Below are 18,365 nucleotides of genomic sequence, written 5' to 3'. Positions count from 1 at the left end.
TCGAAATTTTAAATTTAAGTCTTGTTTACGACATTTTCGTAAGCTCATAACACCAATACTACTACTGTTACTGTTTTGTCGAGCTATTTCTGTGATTTGATTTCGTTCTTAACGTCAGTCCGCCTTGACATTTCGCATTTTATCTAGTATGATTGTAAATAAATTATTATTAATTACTTATAATTGTTTACATTTAAGCACTGTATAATTTTTAAATACCTGATAGTTTTATACACATATACCTATTTATTGTTATTTGGTAGTCGGTGATACTACTTCTGTTAATAATCAGTTTTTACTAAATATTCTATTATGTGTAATTGTTGTTGTACGACAATCAAATACTTGATTTTTAGAAAATTAATAGTATATAATATATATTTTTTAATTTGTATCAATTATTTATTCAAATTATCCATATTGTTATTGGTGTGGTAAATATTAAACTACCATTTGTACACAATCTATTTAATAATAAATTGTTTTTTTAATCATTATTTATTTCAAAATTGAATTTTTTAAATTAATATTATATCAACTATTTTGTGATAATCAATTCAATATATACTCGTATAGCCTAAATACCTCAGCAAGCAACATTTAGCCACTAAATGGACGGATAAAAGAATCCAACTTTATTATAGTAGTATTATAATATTATACTATTTTAATATTGTAATTATAATAAAATCTCTTATACTAGTAATAGAATACGAAAAATAACCACTAAAAAGCACAGCAAGATAAAAACTCTACAAAATACACATTTTTATTGCTGCTTAATTTAGCTTTTTTTGTTAACAGACATTCATTATACTACCTAGTATATCAAATGGCACATACAAATAATAAAAATACACAGTGTTCAACATTTTTAGAATACTCTGTATAATAAAAACCTAGAACAACATATTTAACAACGTATATCATCATTATCATTAAACGTTTCGACGCGAATCTGTAAAATTTTACAATAATTTGTACCATATTTATATTTTGTAAATTTTGCCTAGAACTTAATGTTAAAATGTCTTATTATATATATATATAATAATCATGATAAGGTTGAGATTTGTTTTAGCGCGTGCGAGATAATCTGCTGTGTACTACCACATAATAAAAATACAAAAAAATAATGATTCGTGTTCAATTAAATTATACATTTTTTAAATATTTCATACAAAAATTTTATTTATTTTGAATAAATTATTTTATAAAATACATCATAGTAAAATTAATACCTTCTCAGCTTTGCATAGAAGTTAAAAACAAAAAAGAATCAATTAACGTAATAATGAAGTTTCAAAATCATCATACACATTCATCACATAAATTATACAATAATTAAACAATTAATGAATTAAATATAATAAAATAAATTGAAATATAATAAAAACTTTTTCAAATAATCTAAAACTTGTAAATGTATTTTATTAATGTATTAGTATATCAAGTTTCTTATTTTTTCTCGGTTTTGATAACATATTTTTGTTTAAAAATTTTAAAGAACAAAATATTATCAGTCTTGTGTAATGGTTTTTTAAAAACTCATAATCAAAGTTTGGACATGTATTCTTAACCCTTTAGCAGGCGCGAGCTTATTTTTAACGTTCATAGTCGCGTGGGGGTAAATATGACCTATTTCAATTTTGATGAATATTTTAAATCATACATTTTTTTTTCGAAGGTATTTATTTATGAAAATCGATTCAATATTACTATAAAAACCATCTTCTAAATTTAAATCTATGGACACCTTTTATGCAATATAATACTATGTAACTATATTCAAAAAAAAAGTGCGCGTTATAAATCTATAGACTTAGTATTACACATACACACATAATTATTTATTATATTAATGAATTGTCCTTCTACCTGTTTCCCTTATCCTAAATATCACATTTTTCAATGGTCAACCAAAACTATGGTCGCACTATTCACAACCCTCTCTCATGTTATATAAAGCCGGCTTAAGAAACGGTACGGTTATGTTTTGAAAAAGTCCATCAAATCATCGTCAACATTTTTATCGACGGCTGTTACGAATGATGGAGGATTAAAAAAACTTTTTATTTGGCTTGGCCATAAGTATTATCGCACCAACAACAACATAAAACAACTTCTTGAACATCTCAACATCAGTATCATTTGTAATGTGGTATATTTTCCCTTTTATACGTTATGCTCGTTGAAAAAAGTTGATTTATTTATAATTTTTTGTGACCGATGTAGTCACTTTTATAATCTTAGACATTCTATACATAATTTTATATTAAATCCTTGGCTATAACTTCATTACTAATGTTGTTTTTTTTTTTAACACTCATTAATCTCCATAATGCATCTGGAGGGGAGCCGCATTAGTTCCTCTTTCCAATCTGTCTAGAGCCAATGACCTCCTGACTATTTCACTGGCGGAAGTGGCTTTATCACTACCACTACCTGCATCGCAGTACCAACCCCATGGTTGGCTGTAGGAGCCTGCTTCAACACTCCTGCATTTATCACGTATTCGTTTGATGACGACACCCGGTAGGTACGCCCCCGCACCAACCGTCGACACTAGAGTATCCGAATTCCCTGATGCGTTAACCTTTATATCATTCCGTTCCATTGTCATTGTTAAAGTTATGTTGTGAGTAGGCTGCCCTCATAGCCTATCCTTCAGGCCAGCGAGCGGCTATCTTAACTGGTTGCGTTTAATTGCACACACCCAAACGCTACCGCTTATTCGTCCATATAGGCCTATTTCACGGCTACCCTGTATATATACAGGGTTAACGAGCGTCTGGGCGGCTCGCTGTCTGCGATCGCTTATTCGTCATTCCAAATTAATGAGCTGCTTATTTGGCGGCTAACCTGCATAACTACAGTCCGTTTCTCTATCCGCAACCTGAGGACTCGCCTGATTTCCCGAGTTGGGAAACTGTGCTCGTGCCGACGTTTCGTAGCCCGTAGAGTCCGATCAAACCGACATTGTAGCACAGTGCAACAGGTTTCTACTCCATCTTCTCCTCATCAATCCAACAACCCAGCCATTTAATCTTTCCCTCTTCTTTTTCATAAATAATTCATAAAAATTATAATATTTAACCCCCCTTAAAAACACATCACTTAAAGTACAACCATATTACAGTTTTTTTTTAATTAAATATATAGAGCGAACAAACATTTGAAATCAAGTTTAAGTTCGACATAATTGAATTGTTGGTTAAAACTGTTGCGATTCCATTACATACGTGCGTAACTGACGGCTTGGCGAGGGATTATGACATGGTACCGTATATTTTACGATACATTTAACACGTTGACTGCCACGCTTGTTTTGGTGTGTCACCGATATGTAAATATTTAAACGCTGATTGAAGCAATTTAATAAACTGATAACAGAGAATCAGATGATACGGTATTTAGACGGTAACTCAGGGGCTATTTGACCCCACGAGTCTTCAAATACAACATAACAGTGAAGAACTAAATGACCCCTCATGGCTCACTTAAAAATTCTACTGAGGGGCTGAAACTACCCTCATGGCAGTCAACGTGTTAATACGGTCACCTCGTCTCTTTCATCAGCCGCCTCACTACATTGCGAGCTCAGCCTGATTAGAGTATCCTCGCTATCTAACTAGGGTGCAGAGTCTATCTACTGGAGCAAAGACGACCACCGCGAGCCGGCGACGACTGCGCTCTCTTTTGTTTCTGACGTCTTACGTTTACTTAGGTTATCCACCACCTTACATGTCTTATATCAAAAGATACTTTCACATATATCATTCAAATAATATTAAGTAGTATTTCTTTCTTTTTTTTTTTTTAATATATATTTTTCCCTCGACCAGTACTGTTATAAATAACTATTGAACAATATTTTACGTGTTTGTGTTACCTTTATAAACGATTACTGGACATTAGGATTATCCGTGTCAATCTTCTAATATCATATAATAGGGATTTTTTTGGGGGGTCTCAATAATTTCATTTTATTTTTGAAATTGAGTTTTAATCAGTTGTTTTTGTATATCTTCTAATTCTGAAATTTCTTACTTTAATTCTCCTCAAACATTATATTGTTCGTGTTTTGTTAAAAATAGCAATAACAACAATTTCTTAATAAAAAAACCCTATCTAAGAATAGAATTTTGTATCAATAAGTAAATTTTTCGTCTTATCTCAATTTTATATTTCATAATATATTTAATACAAAAAATATCAACAAGATTATCATGGACTTTTTTTGGCCTAATATCAAAAAATAAATATTTTATAACAAAGTGATCAAAATTCAAACAGTTTTCTTTGTCAATTTTTTTTTTTTTGATCATTCCGATATTTCGAATTTTTTTTTATTTTGTCGGTAAAATGAAAAAAGTCGTCAATATCATTATCGTTGACAAACCCTACTGTATTATAAGTACACTATTTCACACCTTTTTAACAATTTGGAATGGAAACTCAACTAATAAAAACTGACTGGGCAAAGCCGCTTCAGCCTTATAGGTAACTTCTCGTTGGGCGGTCGAACATTCTAGAATGTTGGACCGCCAAAATTATTTCAAATCATATTAACCATCATATCATATTAAAGCATATTTAATCAAAAAATTTTAAATGCTATCTTAAAATGTCAAGTTACATGTCATCGACATCATATTACAACGTATCTACGATTCTACACAACCTTATTTGGACGTCTATCCATTTTTGTTGAAGAGCCCCTTTCATCCTTCTTCCACCGCTCAATTCAGCAGTCATGATTTCTACTCTTTTTTTAAATTCCGTTAATGCAGTGTATACATTTGAATGCTCTTTCACTGCAAATAGGGTGGAACATTTATGCCAGTCTTCACTTAGATTATTGGTATTTTGTTCTACAACAAGACGATCATCGGCTGCTCTTTATCACATCACAGCTGTACACTGTAACGAGTATATTCTTCTGTCCTCTGGAGGACTGAAGAATATACACAAAAAATATTGGAACAACTTCTTGATTATCAACATTACTTCGTCACTCAAGAGTTCCTAAAACTAGAAAACTAGGATGAAAGTTGTTACAACGTTAAACCGTACTAAAAGCCGTACTTCTTGTTAGTTTTTATTTTACATCTGCAAGTTACGGTGAGTTGCAAAAACTACAATCTTCGTTTTCAGATCTGACAAACATCAGAAATTGTTTACCAGCAAAAGTATTTCGATTCTTTTCAATAAGAGTTCAAAATCATGGAGAAATCTTAGATTTGTGGGTAAATTTTGGCGACTCCCTCTTCTTATGTTTTTCGATAGATTATCTCGTGGGTAACTTTCAGTATATTACCAATTAAAGTAATAATCATAACAAAAATTAAATAAGAAGATTTACACTATAGTCATAATAAATAGTTAAACACACTTTACATAAATTTATTTATTTTCTAATTTATGTTTATTATACTTGAATTGTACATAGAATTTCTAAAGGAAGCATTACTTTAAGTAAATAGATTATTAAAAAGAACAAATAATTACCTAAGACAGTTGTTTATATCATATGAAAATCCATACAACTCAATAAAATTAATAATTATATAATTTTTTTTCAAATACTTATTTGGCAATACATGAAATTCATGTATTACTTACACTAAACTAATAAAAAAATTTATATATATATAAAACTTTTGTAGTTATGTTAACTCATAAAATATTTTATCTTTAAAAGTATAAATCATTTTTACAGTATCATTAACCATGAACAATATTTAAAATTAAATAATATATTTATAGTAAATACAGATATGTAAATCACATACAAAACTTAATGACAATATTTTCCATTATTAATTTTCCTTTCAGTGCTAAATAATTTTTATTATATTAATACTACACAATATTGATATTAAAATGACTTTCCACAACAAACATTAGTAATTAAAATGAAACCAAATTGAAATTTCCTTATAAAATTATATACCAAATAAGTAAATACAAGAGGTAAAATTCATAATAAAATATTATATTATGTATATTACAACATAACTCATTTACATCTAAAAAAAAAAAATCAAACATTTAAAATGTTTTTATTTGAAAATATTTTACAAACCCCCTTTTATTTTTAATAATCCTTCAATGTTGCCTTTCAGTAGCAGTAATTCTTTTTTAGTCTGTTCATCAAATGATATGTCCATACAAGCAGCACCAGTTCTTGGAAGAATGGATAATACCTAAATAAAAATTATGATTATAAATAATTCTTATTTAATAAAGTGTATAAAAAAACATACATTCCCATTGGCCAAGGGCACACTGACAGTTGCCATGTCATCTCTAGATACTGATGACACCATTAGAGGGCTTCCCGTCATGGAAAGAGCTACTTCACCTTGATTTGGACGACGCATCACTGATATTGGTTCGTTCATGTTTACTTTAGGAGTAACAGTTGCTGAAGTTGGTATTGGCGGCCGATTTACTGGCGTCTTATGGTAACATAAAAAATGATTTTAAAAATTAAAAAAAACATCAGAATCTATTAAATAATAAAAACAATGAAAACATGATAGAAGATTATATCACTTTAAAACAATAAAAGTAAATTTAAAAACAACAGAAAATTAAAAATTATACATGGATATTTGAAAAATTATTCATAAAATACATCTAAGAATTCTATTTTGTATCATTTGATAAAATTAAAAAATTATTTTATATTTAATTTATTAAAATATATTACTCAGCTCAAAAGTTGATGCCCAAAAATTCTAAACATTTACATTTTGCATTATAAAATTCTTTTTTTTTGCAAAATATAACTTAATATATTATGAATTACGAAAACACCAAAACTTATACTATAAAAATTAATTTTTACATTAAAATGTTGGTATTTAAAATAAATGTACATTCCTCAAAATTGTCGAGTATTTATAGATTTATTTAATAATAATTTTTTATGATCATATAAGAACATAAAAAAGTATTTCTAGGATATTTAGGAAAGTGTTCTGCACAAATATGCTAAATATAGAAACAGAAACTTTTAAAATCATTTAAATACAAATTTGTTATGTATTTAAGTAAGTAAATTTTATTTAAGTTAATACAGGTGACTTTTTATAAAATTTAAATAATTTTTTGAAATGATTTTTAAATATAAAACTCAATTCAAAAATAATTTTTAATTTTGCAACTGAAGTAACCAAGGGCACTTATATTTTACGTATTAAAAGTAGACCTTTGATATAAAACTCATAAAATACTACTATCTTGGAACAAAATATTTACAACATTTTTATTTTTAATATTTATACTAAATTAATTGGTTAATATTTTATTAAATATTTAAAGGATCATTTCTATTACTTTGTATCTTGATTCATTATTTTTTTCAGATAGAGGTGGCCTTTCTTCACCACGAGTTGTACGTGTTTTGGTTACTGTTCCATTTACTGCCGTTTGTTTTAATCTTGAGGCAGATGCTTAAAAATATTACATAAATAATTCAAAATTATTAATGTAAAATAAAATAAATTAATTATTATTTAAAACTATATACTAAAAAATTTAACTATAAGTATAGTAATTTATCAATTGAAACTCATTAATAAAATAGCTATCGAAAATTACCATTTTTAGTCTTAGAAGTTCCATTGGAAGCAGCAGATTTGGTAGTTGGTCTAGTAGAACGTTCAGATCCTTTTAAAATGTTTTTAGAAGATTCTACATTATTACATTCAGCAAGCTGTAAATTAATATTGTCATTGTGAAATTCTTAATATACAAATATACTTTATAGCAAGTCTTACATAATCATGTAGTTTTAATTCCAACTTGCCACTTAAATTCATTTGTAATAATAGAAATGAACTTTCTATTTGGTTTCTACAATTGTCATAGGCATTATAGAAACTATCTTCAATATTCTTTTCTGAAAAAAGTATTTTGAAATTAACACTAATTAATTAAACTTTTGTTTTTCCTGTATAAGGATCCAAAAGGATCACGAGCTTAACAATCCATGGACCCTAGTTAATTCGGGGGTGGCAACATGTACCACTGCTCTTAGCTGGTCATGACTTTGGTTAGTTGGTACTGGTAGGCCTAGGCATACCTGCTTGCTATCAGCGAATAGGCCCCCCTAATCCAGCCATACCAAATGAAAGAGTTGCTATCTTGTCACAGGGTATTTAGCCAAAAGGTAATGTGACCATTGGGATCCTCTATGGCACCTGACGCACAATAGAATATATAGTTTTATCACAGTATCGAGCTCTGCTGTGATAGACCTTAATTTTTCGACTACTCGTGGGAACTATATGGATAAAAACATAAAAGTACCACAAAATAACGAACTTGGATCCTACGGACAACCTGTCGGAACAAAAGTGTGAACTGGCGGATCTTTGCAGAAGAATTGTCGAATTTAAAAGCTGCAATGCAAACAACGGGACACTTGGTGAACCATTTACTAGCAAAGAGACAGTAACGTCAATAAATGCAGACCAGGAGTCACAAGATCAACAGGGAGCAGTAGCTGACAAAATCGAGGGTCTAAAACTTAGACCCTCGGACAATAGAATTCAATTCACTTTAATATACCTGCATCACAGTACAGTATAAAGTGGAAATCGCTACACGTAGAGAATAGAATATTAACCACCTGACTGAAAAAGGAGAATTTGTAATGTATACAGATGGATCCAAAATATCAGGAAAGGTAGGTACTGGCATTTGGAGTTTAAAGGCACGAATAAATGTCAGTATGTCATTGGGCTCAACACTCTCTGTTTTCCAAGCAGAGGTGATGGAGATAATGGTAGGGGCTCAAAACCTGCTGGTATACAACAATAGAAAGATAACTATCTTAAGTGACAGTCAAGCGGCTTTGAAACTTTAGAATCACTATTGAGGTTCAACAAAGTTACACAAGCGTGGGTACCAGAACACAATGGTGTCACTAGAAATGAAAATGCTGACTTTCTAGCCAGGAAAGGAGCAGACAACACCTATGTTGGACCAGAATCAGTGGTAGGACTCACTGAGCAATCGCTCAAAGCGCTAACCAAGAACTGGTGCAGAGAACAACACAGGAAAATCTGGAAGTACTTGGTAGTACCTAGACAATCTAAAATATTTAACAGGACCCCGTTCTACTGCTGGGTGATCTTAATAGCATGACTAGACACCAAATAAGCACTTTGACTGGTCTACTGACAGGACATGATCACTTGCTTAAACATCTTTACACAATGTGGGTAACGGAATCACCATTGTGCAGGAAGTGTGGAGTAGAAGGGAAGACTCATTTCACATTATGTGTGAATGTGCAGCCTTGTCCAAACTAAGATCAAATTACTTAAGTAAACCTTTTCCTAAAAAAGAAGATATTAAAAACCTAAGACCCAGAAAGATACTTAATTTCGCCAAAAAGACAGAACTCTTTGGTCATCCATAGGTGTGACTTGATGGTCTACCCTTGTACAATGATAGGTATAATGCAATAACACTTCGGTGATAACACTTGGGTGGGTAAACCGAATCAATACAATTCTGTATGAGGTGCACACAATGAACCAACAGGTCTGAGTGCATGGACATTATGTCCACCTCAATAATAACTAAAACTAAAAGTAAACTTTTGTTTTTCAAGACAATTAAACAATAAATAAATTTGTTTTAATAATAATACATTTCAATGTAAAATAATTATTTACTAACTTTCAAAATCAAACTCATCTAAAAGTTCTTTGACATTTTTTGGCTGATTCCCAACTGTCATGTTAACAGTCATATTTACATCAGATGATGTTCGTTTGACTGTTCTTCTCTTTGTACGTGGCATTTTTAACTAAAAATAAAAAATAAATGTTATACAATATGAATAAAAACTACCTTAAACAAGCAGAATAATCTTATTGAAATTGAAATATAAGAGGATATTTATTCAAAGTATCAAAAAAAAGATAAAGAATTTTTATATAAAGCTATCATATCTCAAATACAGTTTTATATGGGTAAACTAATATATTTAATAGAGATGTAGTTACTTAATTAAAGTATTTATTATTTTATTAAAGATCTGTCATAATATTTTAGTTACTTGATAGAAGTTCTGAAAGGATTCATTCAACTACAGTAAAGTTAATAATTAATACTACTAGTGTGTAATATATGAATATCAAATAAAATAAGTACTAATTAATTTATTAAAATATTAGATAAAATTATTTTATCTCAAATATTTTTGTAAAAAACGTTGGCGGGAAACTAGTTTTTTAATGTGAATTTCAAAATGAGAAAAAATAGCGAACAGCGCTATCTACAATATTAATGAATAATCTAAATAAATACAAAATGACAGTTGATGAAAAATGATAAAGAATTGTATTTACCAAGGTTAATTAATGAATTATTTACAATAAACAATTCAATGAAAAATTGGAATTAAAAGATTATAGCACTTAAAATTATAATAGATTAACTGCTTGGGCTCTGGATTTTAATACATTTTAAACTATGATTGTAATACGTAATGGAAAAATAATAGCTGCTTAGAATATAAAACATAAATACATAAAACACCTCGACTTGTGTAATAATATAATTTTAACGGTGAACTAATTTATTCATACACATAAACTTACGTTTTTTTTAAAATTACAAAACGTAACATAATAAATTTAAAAATATTAAGTATACTTACATTTTAATTATATATCCACTTGATCAGCAATATAACTTAAGAAAATAATTTAAAAATACAGAGTATTTTAAGTGTTACGCGTATGTAATTGCAAAAGTAAACAATACTTATCAGATATAGAATTAAAAATAATTGTCACATGCCGTCAGCTTTCACAGATTAAAAATTGTTACTGACGGTAAATAAATACAGACAGCATACCGTAACGTGACCACTCAATAACTGGCGAGTGTTGTAATCTTTGGAAGACGTTATCTACGCCGCTATCCTGTGGCCATACTGCATTGAGCATTACCACCTGAATGAGCGATAATTCCATATGAGATGATCTGCTACATTCTTAACATTTATATCATCTTTATTATAAAAAAATGATTTATAAAATTTTACACGAAGAAAATGTTGAAGTAATATAGTAATATACTCGAATAGCATATTTTTTACAAAGGTGGTATGACTTATGAAATTTTCAAAAATAATATTGTCTTGTTAAGTCTTAAACATTTAAATAATCAATGAAATAATAATGAATTTAAGTGACTAACAAAATTCATCATAGGCGAGTCTGCGAGTAGTACCAGAGTCATATCCGTAGGCCTTAGGTGTCAATTTTAATTATTATTTAGTCAGAATTCTCTCAAAACATGCAAATAAAATAAGATCTTATACATGCAACATATACATGAATCTAAAATCTCAATTAACAATTAATAAATTTTATAAATTATAAAATGAGATTTGAAGACTGAATATCTTTTGTGACTAGTTAAAATGATTCTTTTAAAATTTGCAAAGAATTTGTGCTCTTTCGAAGTTTTCATCCTAGGAAAAGTGACTTTAAAAATAATTTAGGAAGTAGTCTAACTTGAATTTACATTCCAAAAATTGGCTAGAGTATTTAATCATACTATTTTTACATTTCACGATCTTAAAATACTAATTATTAAATAGTTATAAGTAGAACAATAAATAAGTTCTTGTTATTTTTCATACAAAATTTTTTTTTTTGCCACAATTTCAAAATATATATTATTTGTTATTAAAAATTTAAGAATAAAATTAATTTTAATAGTTAAGGGATTCTAAATCCTTAACATTGTTAATTGTGTTATTGCATCAGGGATATGTTACTTGAACTAGATTTAAATAATTTAATTTAAAATTGTATACTCTAGTAATAAATACAATAATTAATAAACTATACATAAGAAAAAAAAGTAGTACTCAATCTACTCCAACTACTTTACATACTTAGTTTTACAAAAATTATTTTGTTTTATTTAAACTTTTATATGTAAATTAAAAAAATGTGTTGTTTATTCACTGTCTCATTAAAATGTAATGTTGAAAATGACTATGAAATTATAGCTTATGTAATAGTAGACATATACATTCCAATTAAAAATAAAAATTTGCTTATTTATTAAATATACATAGAAAGTATAAAACATAAGAATAGTTTGTTTAAACGTTTAATTAAGATCACTGTAATTTATTATAAAAATTCAATAGATTTAGCTTGTTCAGCAACCCTTATTACATATAACTTAATTTGTCAATAATTATTCTAGAATGAGAAATCATTAACTATAACAAATAATATAAATAATACCTGTGTTCCAAAACTACAGTTTTGACTCATTAAAGTAATTTCTAATGATTCAATAAGTTTATGGTTTATAAACAAAATTTGAAAATAAAAAACATCACATTTCTTTTTATACAAATTATAATAGACAAAAGAAATTTTTAAGACAAAATTATGTTAGTTCAGACTTGTTTAACTTTATTGCCCTCCTAAAACATTGCCTCTACCCCAGTTGTGACGCTGATAAGGTCCTCGATCTTCACCTTGTGGACGAGGTTGATTTACTGGTGCTGTTCTTGTGGGTGGTTGACCAAAAGTATGAATTGTTCTTTGATTTGGGAAAAACTTGTACCTGATAATAAAATTATTATGACTTTTTTCTTTTTATGTATTATATATATTTATATATTATAATAATAATACTAAGCTAGTAATACATTTTAATGATACACATCAACATTCAAGCAAATATATGAGAATAAAAGAAATATTAGAAGAAAATCCTTTTAATTTAAAAATAAATAAATTAAAAATAACATAACTCATAGGTTTTTATAGCTAACAGTTACTATCTACCTTCAATAATAAAAGAAAATATTACTACAAAGACTCTTTTAGGATTTTCATTGCATCAAAATTTTCAATGTTCATTTCTAATCTATATTATATAATCTTCCTTTATAAAACTTGCAACAAAGCATATTATAATAGTAAATAAAAACTTACAATATCTGAGGTGTTTGAATTAGTTGAGGTCCGCCCATTTCTTGTGGGTACTTAAACATGAGGAAAAAATATATGTGGCCAACAATAATGCCAACTAACTCTTGTAATCCACTAAAGAAAAATATATATTCAAAATACCATTTCGTTTTTAAGTAAATTAACTTACCCTCCAGATATAACAAAGTTAAATCCAAATAATACCCAAGGCAAATACATAGCTTTAAATCGAGTACCAAACCAAAAGCTTACTATAACATCTTTATTTAATTGACACCACACATAAAGCACACTTAAAACCATAGGATCCATTAATACCTATAATAAAATTATAATTTAAAAAGAAAATTAACTTTGTATACATAATAATAATAAATTACCATTATTTCAGCTAATAGACCTATAATAACACAACAAAGCCAGTTGAACAATAGCATAAAACAGTAATCAGCTGGTCTTCCTTCGAAGGAATCTGCAATATAAGATTAAGACATTTTTTTATATATCATTTATAAATACTGAAAATAGATTATCTTATGAATAATATTCACTTTTCATATATCTTATATTTTACCTGTTTCTAATCTCAATGAATAACTGTACAAAAAATAACAATTAACTAAGAAGTGGAATCCATTTCCAGGTGATAATGGATACATTAACAACGCTGTTATAGGCCTCCAAATCTAAAAATAATTTGATAAGGTTAAAAAATATATTTGAGTTAAAATAGAACCTCACATATGGTAAGGTCATATTTTAATATGTTTTTGACAAATATAAAAAATTTTCAGCTATGTAAAAATAAAAATATGTTTTTAATTCTGTTAAGAATTCAAATGTTTTTCTATATTTTGGACAAAACATCCAATATAATTGAACTTTAATAAACACAAATAACCTAAAACATCAATTTTTTTTTGCTTTATGAAAACGATGTGCTTTTCTAATGAGAGTAGGATTCTTAACCTTCAATACTATAAATTGAGTGGTTGAACCATCGCTACAGAAAAGGGTGGTGACTTTAGTTACATAATTGATATTTCACTCAACAAATATGTTTACAATCAACTACCTATGGCTGATTCTCAAACATGTAACATTATACTTTAAGTACTACCATATAACCAATTTGAACACACCATCCCTCTATTAACATCTAATTCTCTTTTATAAAGTTGATATGTCTGCAGATTAATCCAATAACATTGGATTAATCTGCAGACATTATCCCTGTTTCCATTAATTAAAAAAATTTTACAGTGAATTAATTAGTTGCTTACTTGAAATTTTTTTATAAATGGTTCGTATATAAGGACAAAATGATAAGGTGAAATTATTCCAAAACGCCCTGCCAATGTAAAAGCTGCAGTCAATGTAAGCCACCATTTTGTGAAAAATGGTAGAGATTTATACCAAGCTGAAATATCAGTCATCTGAAATAAAATGAATAACTATTATAAACTAATATAGATTTCAAATATGTCTTTTGTACAAAATTAGCATTATTTAAATATATTTAAATTTCAAACATAATAAAAGAAGTGTTTGCAAAACAAGAGTAGATTTACAATTGTTCAAGACATCATTATTATTTTATATAATATAAAACAAGGTTCAATGCTAATATTTGTCTGTAAATTTTTAAAAATACCCTTGTTTTTAAAACACTAGAAATAATTAATACGAGAAAATTACATAAGAAAATTTTAAGATAATAGTCATAAAATTCAAGTAGGATATTAATCAGTACAAGTTAATCTAAAAAAATAGCATGATAGATACTATATTTTCCTAACAAAAATAACACATTTATAAAACTTCAATAAAAAACAAACCAAACAAAAAAAAAACTATAATTATTTACCTTTTATTGACAATAAAATATATTAATTAAAAAATTTTATGAAGTTTTGTATAAAAACATATTTTAATAAAATTGTATCACATAAAATATTGATTTTTTTAATTCTCAAATTGTCAGTAAAACCAAAACAATAGCTTACCTTAAAATTAAATTTCAAAGAATAATAATTGCATATAACAATCTAATTCTTGGAATTTCAGGAAAAATACTAAATATTGAATTTTAATTTTTTCTGGTTTACTGGTTAATATTTCCTACAAGTTTATTATCATATTATAGATCATTGTCGTTGGCCTACGATAAAAATGTTGATAATATCCATGATACTAAAGAAGAACACGTCAGTGCTAATATTACTGTAAACCATCGAGTACAATACAATAGTATTCTTTATCTACGTCGATGCTGTAAACACTGTATTGACAAATATTATCGATGATAATGATAAGTAAAATTAACTGTAGTTTAAATGTTCCTTCGGCACTATTTAATGTTTTTTATAGTACAATAAGACATTTGGCACCCGAGTATTTTAATCGTATACTCGCCATCTCTTTAACTACCTCACCTTTATTTTATTTATATTATGGTATTTGGTAATCTTTAAACAAAGTTTGATATGACTTATGTGATCATTTTTTAAACAGAAGTCACCGATGATTTTACCAAATATGTGGAATGTTAATAGTGCCACTTGATACGGTCATGTTTCCACTGATAATGCATCGAAAGGATAGAACAAAAAATTCCAATAATAAGTACAATATCCCTATATTTTATTTGTTTATAAAAGCTCTACAAGAAATGGAAGCAATTACCTGTCGAGGTGCTAAAACTAAATACAGAATATAAATGAAGATAAAATAAAATGTTTAGGATGTACGATTTAAAAATAAATATACATTAATTTTGGGGGAGACATAAAACTTTAACGGTAATAAGGTTGTACTTAAAAATTGGTGTTAATCATATACTATAAAATAATATTTCTTTTAAAGGTATATTATCTAAATATCACTGTGACATNGGTTGTACTTAAAAATTGGTGTTAATCATATACTATAAAATAATATTTCTTTTAAAGGTATATTATCTAAATATCACTGTGACTAAATATCAATGTGAAGTGTATATATACATACTAACTAGTACTTGAACGTATTATCATTTAAATAATGTGATCCTTGATTCACGTCGACTGGTTTCAAATGAATTATTAAATTTCCTTAAAACTGCTATAAGTTTTCAAAAAATGAACAAATCAAAATATATATTTTTCATTATAAATACCTTATGTATTTCTCTTTCATTTGAAATAAATTTTTTGAAAATTGTCCTTTTATCTACGCCTACAAAAAGAGATTCTAAATATCAACTTTAAAAAAAACTTTACTTTTTCAACTTATATTTTGAAAATGTTACAGAAATACACGAGATTCAAATATATTTTAAAATAAAGCTACATTATGTACTATAAGTTCAAAAAAAATTTTATCTCCACGACTTATCTTCATGGTGAAAACGAACATTAAAGTAAAAGAAAAAAGAATGATTTTTGTATAAAAATTCTTCATTTTTCTAAAAAAAAATGTACTAGCATCTATTTTATCAGTAATATTACATAAGATAATTAAATCTGAATTTTGTTGTAAAAGTGTATGCAGGAGGTAACAATCTTATTACTCTACAGTTCTTCTATCATCCAAATATAACTATTTTTAAAAAGTAAGATATGTTAGGAATTGTAATTTTTTTAAATACATACTTATTATCTAGAAAGTATTGTTATATTAGCAAAATATTTTATTAATTTTACCAAGAAATTGAAATAATTATCATATAAATATTTCTTATCAACTTCCTTCAAATAGTTGAGTAGTTTATAAATTGCTGTATCAACAAAAATTAATTATAGTTGGTGCAATCTCATATTTTTTTCTTTCTTTATTTAATATTATATGAAATAAATTCTTTTATTAAATTGAAAATAATATACGATTGAGATAATCAAAATATATTATCTACTATATATTGTATAATTGTAGTATTGAATAATATTTTTATGGTAATTAGCATAAATATATATATTTGGAATGTTATGTGTATACATATACTTTAAATGTTAAAATGGATACAAAATAGTTATTTTAATACATAAAAATAATTAACTTATTGAATGCACAATAAAATGATGCTTCTGACTGTAAGAATATACTATTTTAATAATACATTATAAAAATAAATGTATACCTAAGAAAACTTTTAAAGTGATAAATTAATGAAAGTATCATCTATAAACAACAAAATAAAACTAATCAAATAAAAGAACAAAAACTATTTGAACATATTTTATGATAATAAAATAATGAAATTTAATAAAAGGTTATAGTTATAGTTAACCAATAACTTGTTTTTTTTTTTATCGTTTGTGCAGTATCAAAAGAATCAATCAAATATTTTTTATCTATTGCTTAGATGGTTGATGAATAGTTGGTTTTGGAGCATGATGTTGTCTAGGATCGTGACTTGGTAATGGTTTGTTATGAGTCTTTTGAACAGCTTGAGTAGGATAATCATTGTGATTATGTACTGGTACTACATTTTGTTTAGGAGGGCTGTAAATATAAATTATTGAAATAAGTTGGAAACTTCACATCATGAGAAGACTTTATTATTTTATTTACCTTGTAGAAACCTTAAGGACTGAATTGGCCACATCAGAAGCAGAACTCTTGGATTCTTTATCAGAATTACTTTTGTGTTGAACAATGCGCATACCACCAGCTTTCACTGAAAATTTAACATGTAACTTATTTGGTAAAATCAGTTATAAAACATATTTACCTGCTTGAGGATGTCCACCTTTAAGTTCAGTTTCGTTTTCCATTTTAATATAGTATGATATAACAGAAAATTAAAAAAAAGTTTACACGTGTACGCAGAACTTTACTGGACGGAATAGCTATGTAGTAGATTACGTTGCATCAATAGTTTTACGCAGCCGGTAACACTACGTACTCAGCAGAATAATATTAGTAAACATAATATTTATAATCTACTGCGAAGTGCGTCCGTACGTCACATGATAACATTAAAAACTATAGGTGCGCTCAACTTGTCCGCATCAAAATATAATATGATCTCCTGTATTGGTAAATTAATATTTATATAGATAAAGTTCGTCAGCCATTTTAGAATAGTGATAAATTTAAGTTACCATCATACCTATAACCCTTGTAAAATATATATTACTGCTGCTGCGACCTAGCGTGTCTGTGAATTTATTGTAGAACGTGTGTGCGAGCACGAAATCTACTACGCATCATAGAAATGCATACACCAATGAAGTATATTTTTTTATACTAAGAGATGTTAGACTAATATTTTCATTCGGCAGCAGCACCGATTTTAAAGAAGGAAATCATTATTTTGTGACGCTGAATATTACATTGTACTGTATTCGTCATATTAAAGAAGGTTAACGCCTAATAATATTTAAA

The 18,365-nt window shown here is 27.4% G+C and overlaps 3 protein-coding genes across 5 annotated transcripts; all 3 read right to left on the bottom strand.

Annotated features, from left to right (window-relative positions):
- Positions 1-5,948: 5,948 nt before the first annotated feature.
- On the bottom strand, positions 5,949-10,950 carry LOC126894289 (borealin). 3 transcript variants are annotated; one of them, XM_050665199.1, is made up of 7 exons: positions 10,688-10,950; positions 9,703-9,832; positions 7,791-7,912; positions 7,612-7,726; positions 7,348-7,463; positions 6,270-6,464; positions 5,949-6,209 (listed from the first exon to the last, which is right to left on the bottom strand). In XM_050665199.1, the coding sequence occupies exons 2-7, from the start codon at positions 9,824-9,826 to the stop codon at positions 6,081-6,083; spliced, it is 801 nt and encodes a 266-aa protein (XP_050521156.1). In that variant the 5' UTR covers positions 9,827-9,832; positions 10,688-10,950; the 3' UTR covers positions 5,949-6,080. The 3 variants fall into 3 exon arrangements, with proteins under 3 accessions (XP_050521156.1, XP_050521157.1, XP_050521159.1); XM_050665200.1 differs by lacking the exon at positions 10,688-10,950 and adding an exon at positions 10,085-10,227; XM_050665202.1 differs by lacking the exon at positions 10,688-10,950 and adding an exon at positions 10,032-10,172.
- Positions 10,951-12,085: 1,135 nt separating this feature from the next.
- On the bottom strand, positions 12,086-15,168 carry LOC126894312 (derlin-1). Its single transcript, XM_050665230.1, has 7 exons — positions 15,005-15,168; positions 14,282-14,434; positions 13,573-13,684; positions 13,379-13,470; positions 13,168-13,316; positions 13,002-13,112; positions 12,086-12,627 (listed from the first exon to the last, which is right to left on the bottom strand). Exons 2-7 carry the CDS (start codon positions 14,432-14,434, stop codon positions 12,474-12,476), a joined length of 771 nt encoding a protein of 256 aa, XP_050521187.1. The 5' UTR covers positions 15,005-15,168; the 3' UTR covers positions 12,086-12,473.
- A 1,765-nt stretch (positions 15,169-16,933) lies between these two features.
- On the bottom strand, positions 16,934-17,922 carry LOC126896352 (death-associated protein 1). The gene is made up of 3 exons (XM_050669051.1): positions 17,710-17,922; positions 17,550-17,655; positions 16,934-17,480 (listed from the first exon to the last, which is right to left on the bottom strand). The coding sequence occupies exons 1-3, from the start codon at positions 17,750-17,752 to the stop codon at positions 17,330-17,332; spliced, it is 300 nt and encodes a 99-aa protein (XP_050525008.1). The 5' UTR covers positions 17,753-17,922; the 3' UTR covers positions 16,934-17,329.
- Positions 17,923-18,365: the final 443 nt, after the last annotated feature.

This window comes from Daktulosphaira vitifoliae, unplaced genomic scaffold (assembly GCF_025091365.1).
Source record: "Daktulosphaira vitifoliae isolate Bord-2020 unplaced genomic scaffold, ASM2509136v1 Scaffold_1, whole genome shotgun sequence".
NCBI lineage: Eukaryota > Metazoa > Arthropoda > Insecta > Hemiptera > Phylloxeridae > Daktulosphaira > Daktulosphaira vitifoliae.
Note: the sequence above shows the minus strand (reverse complement) of the source record. Positions and strands in the feature narration are given on the sequence as shown.